The 4,869-nt window shown below is 35.0% G+C and overlaps 2 protein-coding genes across 2 annotated transcripts in view; one reads left to right on the forward strand and one right to left on the reverse strand.

Moving 5' to 3' along the window:
* On the forward strand, positions 328–1,889 carry LOC107618468 (F-box/kelch-repeat protein At1g80440). The gene has a single exon (XM_016320558.2). The coding sequence runs from the start codon at positions 611–613 to the stop codon at positions 1,688–1,690; it is 1,080 nt and encodes a 359-aa protein (XP_016176044.1). The 5' UTR covers positions 328–610; the 3' UTR covers positions 1,691–1,889.
* Positions 3,658–4,869, reverse strand: part of LOC107617174 (WAT1-related protein At1g68170-like) — a 4,789-nt gene continuing 3,577 nt past the window's right edge. Inside the window, exon 7 of the mRNA XM_016318948.2 lies at positions 3,658–4,131. Coding sequence (XP_016174434.1) covers positions 3,825–4,131 — 307 coding nt within the window. The 3' untranslated portion in view covers positions 3,658–3,824. The remainder of the gene's footprint in view (positions 4,132–4,869) is intronic.

Below are 4,869 nucleotides of genomic sequence, written 5' to 3' on the forward strand. Positions count from 1 at the left end.
AAAATATAAAATATATTAAAAATAAATTATATTTATATACAAAATATATAATAATTAATTTTAATATATAAATATTATTTTTGATTTATTACACATTTAAACCAGATATCTTATAAATTCATCCAAATAACTTAAAATAAAACAGCTAGCATGGGATAGACAATTCATAGTTCTCAATAATAATTCCTTTCTCCTTCATACTTACTTGTCTCTTTCAAACTGTTTTGGCTTGGTCCTCAAAATCCTTCTAGAACACTTCTTAGCTTTTTCCACTCAAAGCTTATCAATAACCACGTCCATGCCATGTGCGACCCTCTATAAATCCCAAAGGCTCATCCCTCTCTTTAATCACTCAACGTCACAACCAAAGAAAAAAAAATCTCAACTTTAAAAAACTATTTCAATCCCATTCACTTCACAGAACACAATCCTCTTCTTCTTCTCTCTCTTATCATTTCGTCCTTCACAAGTGAATCACAAACTTTTCTTCCTTTAACCAAGTTCCAATCTTGAACTTAAATATCCTCTCTTTCCACGGTTTCATTTTATGGGTATTCGCTAATTCATCCAAAAACTTCGACTCGTTTTCTTCCCACCTTTTGATTCAATCATGGAACTTATTTCCGGTTTGCCTGAAGACTTGGCCCGAGACTGTTTGATTCGGGTCTCATACCAACAATTCCCAACGGTGGCATCGGTTTGCAAAAACTGGAAAGAGGAGGTTGAGTCGCCGGAGTTTCGCCGTCAACGCCGGCGCACCGGCATCTCACAGAAGCTCCTCGTGATGGTTCATGCACGATGTGACCCGGATAATGAACCCGGATCCGGTTCATCAAAGCGATTATATAACCCAGTTTACCGTCTCAGCGTGTTCGAACCGGTAACCGGTAACTGGAGCGAGTTGCCTGCCCCACCGGAGTTTGAATCCGGGCTACCCATGTTTTGTCGGGTCGCTAGCGTTGGGTCGGAGCTTATCCTATTGGGCGGGTTAGACCCAAATACATGGAAGGCTTCTGATTCCGTTTTGATTTATAACTTCATTACTGCGAAGTGGCGCCGGGGGACTCACATGCCTGGTGGGTCCCGCATGCTCTTTGCATGCGTGTCAGACTCGCGGCGAATGGTATTCGTCGCCGGTGGACACGACGACGAGAAAAATGCACTGCGATCCGCGCTGGCGTATGACGTGGCAGAGGATAAGTGGATATCCCTGCCCGACATGGCTGCGGAACGCGACGAGTGCACGGCCTTGTTCCGCCACGGGCGACTGGCTGTCGTCGGTGGTTATCGGACGGAAACGCAAGGTGTGTTTGAAAGGAGCGCGGAGGTTTTTGACGTTGCCACGTGGCAGTGGGGTCCAGTAATGGAGGAGTTTTTGGATTGCGCCACGTGTCCGAGAAACTCGACGGACGGTGGTGATGTGGACGGGAGAGTGATCATGTGTTGCGGCGAGGAGATAAAATCGAGGCAGGGTGGCACGTGGCAGAAGATGGGGAAGGTGCCGGTGGAGATACGGAACGTGGCGTACGTTGGAGCGTTGGATGGAGGGGCAGTGGTGATTGGATCCAACGGTCACGGAGAGGCGCATGAAAGTTTCGTGTTTGATTTGAAGAGTTGTAATTGGAGAAAGGTTGAAACCCCAGAAAAATTCAGGGGCCATGTCCAAACAGGTTGTGTTTTGGAGATTTAAGAGATTTTACTTTTTGCTTTTTGTCTTCTTTTTCTTTTCTATATTTATAGAAAATATATATAGTGTATAGAGATGCTTTGCTATGTGAATATGAGAGAGAATTTTGTTTTTGTTTTTGTTTTTTTTTTTTAAAATTTGCCCTTTTTTATTGGATGAATGATGAATCGGTTAATAGATTAGTGTTACGAATTCGGCATAATTTTGAGTGTTCTTTTTATCTCTGATTGGATTTCACTTTCAGTGGAGCCAAGTCACTTTTTTCTTGTCTTGTTAAATCTCCTTTTTCTTTGTTTGGGTTTCTGCCAAAGTCACTAGTATCATTTTTCTACTAAGTGGGAGCCAGTTCTAGCCCAATTTCAATTTTATTGCTTTCAACTCAACTTGAATCAATCAACCTTTTGTTATGTTAAAAATTAATTACTACTAAGTTCTAACTTCTAAGTTCCTCCTTGTAAGTTACTAAATATTAAAGTGTTATCATTATTGATATTATTTTTATTAACAGTGGTCGCTGTGCAACAAAAACGAATGTCTTAGCTTTAGTCTCTGTCTAAGTGAGTAATCAAATTAAAGTAGTTTTCGAATTTGTTAATGGATACCTTTCATTTTATCAAACAAGCTTTAACATGTTATCGTATTCAAATTCAAGTAACTTAGAGCATATGTTAAACCAATGAATGATCCACATTAACGTGCCAATCAAGTTATTCCCTACAAAGGGTGTGACCTTTTTAAAAACAAAAATGTTTGAAGAAAATCAGTCAAAAATAGCCATAACTTGTCTTATTTAGTATTCATTAAATGTTGCAATAATTAATAAATGTTAAATAAGGTAAATTTTATCTAATTTTTTTGTCTCCTAGCATTATCCTTTAAAAATTAATGTCACTTGGGCTTTGTTATCGTATTGAACAAGTTTTACTTAAATAGGAATTAAATACATGATCGTAATTAATAATAATAATGCAACGTTTTTTCCGCAACTTGGATTTCATAGTCATGGCATGTGCAAAGACAAATATGAGAGCCATGTATGTCTAGAATTTACATGACACATTTGTCAAGATGAAGCCGCTTCTACGTTCTAGACAAAATTCTTTTATTTGGAAGCATCGATGAGAATCGTCGTATTGTAATATTATATTTTGCTGAAATTAATGATGGTCATGGATTATCGGTATAATATCATTATTTTTTGTTGGTTGGTTTAGTATCTATCTGAAATTAATATAGTGACTAATCTTTTATTGACTTTTAAGCATCTCTATGAATAGAATAATTGGCTTAGAGTTTATAATTTATTTGCGGCTCAAGGTGAGAATCAATCTCTCGATATTTCATTAAGAGAAAATGTGGGTTTTTTTTTGGGTGGTTGTGTTATTTTTGTTTAATCACCCTCCTGGGTTATTAGAGAATCTTTTTTTTTTTTTGGTATGGTGGAATTTTCTAAATCAGAATTGAAAGTGGAGCCCAATTACTATAAAATTGGACATGGACATTTGAATGTGAGTGAAGAGATAAAGAAAACAAAAATTGTAGACTTCATTGTTCATAAAAAAAATCGAGTTTATGTTACAAAGGTAATTAATAGATTATAACCACTTTTACCAAAAAAATAATAAAATTATAACCACAATTTCTTCTGGGTTTTTAGTCCCATTTCAGTATTAAAAAAAAAAAATTATAACCACAAACCCTTAAATACTGATTAGATTAGTTGTTCATGTAGTATTTACGAAGCATTTTACTTTTTCCTTTTGATAAATGAAAATCAAATAAAAACAAACTAAATAATAATAATAAAAATCCAAAAAGTATAATTTGCCAATAAATTTATCATTCCTTATGTATGTTGAGAGTTTTCTACACCTTTGATATGAAATTTTTTTTTTTTTACTTCGAACCAGCTATCCCATTTAGTTAGGGAAAATTTTTAAAAGTACTAGAAAAATGGAATAAGAAAAAAGTTGGAAAAAAAATTAAAATAACCTCTAAAAACTCCCTCACATTATGTGGCAAATTACAATTCAAATCTCAATCAACAGAGATGTTAATCAACTTTTTACACTGCCATTCTTTGAAACGAAAAATAAATTAAATAATGAAAGAAAAAGAAGAAAGAGATGAATGAGAACTAGGTACTAGGTTTTGAGTCCTCATTGTTCAATGGGGTTACCTTTCCTTCATTTCCTTGGTTTCCTTTGTTACTTGAACAATCTTTAACTCCATTTTGTTGTTGTCCTTCTCTTGATAACTTCATGTCAATTCCATTATTAATATTATTATCACTATGATTATTTGTTGTGATAATAATCTTCAATGTTTGGCCATTGGTTGAGACTACTTTTGTAAGCTTCTCCTTTGCCATGTTCTCATATTCTTTGCCTTTACCCCACAAGACAGTGTATAGCCCCAACACTACTAATATTGAACCTATTATGCTATACGATATTAAGGGGAAAAAAACAAGAAAAAAAAAAGGGAATCATTTAGTACATTATTGTGCTAATGGTAATGACAACTAAAAAATAGATGGAAATAATTTTTTAAAACGTGGTAAATTTAAAAATTAATTATTTTATTTACATGATAAAATACGATTAGATATTGTTTATATCCTGACTCAAAACATAAGTCAGCCTCAAAGTAAAAAAAGTCCAGAAGATTGCTATCGAGTGACCGACTTTTCAAACGGTCGGACAGAATGCTATAAAGTGATAACTCTTCAGAAGGAGTTATAACTAATTCCTACTATCTCTCACCTATTTTTAAAAGAGAGATCTCAACAACCCTAGATGAAGGGAATGGTTATCTGCCACCTATAGTGAAACTACTCCAACGATAGTTATTGACTCATCACCTATAAATACACTGACACCTCTTACGTATATTTAAGATCCAATATACTATAAACCTGTTGGAATCCTTGCTAACTTAAGCATTGGAGTGTTTTGCAGGTATCACCTCCCATCTTCTCACGAGGAACTCGAACGAGGGCTACCTGACATAGGACAAGTCGAACGCTGTCTCACAAGGAGTCTAAACCTCACGTCCATACCCAAATACAACCCAATTTATGTAAAATCTTTTTGCTCTTTTAGATGCATGGAAATTAAATCTTTATATATATTAATATTGTCATCTAATTAAATGTATATACTTGTAAAAACTTTTATGTT

The sequence above is a fragment of the Arachis ipaensis genome, chromosome B09, assembly GCF_000816755.2.
Source record: "Arachis ipaensis cultivar K30076 chromosome B09, Araip1.1, whole genome shotgun sequence".
NCBI lineage: Eukaryota > Viridiplantae > Streptophyta > Magnoliopsida > Fabales > Fabaceae > Arachis > Arachis ipaensis.

Coding starts and splice junctions, on each gene's coding strand:
- LOC107618468 (XM_016320558.2), top strand. CDS start 611: ATGGAACTTATTTCCGGTTTGCCTGAAGACTTGGCCCGAGACTGTTTG.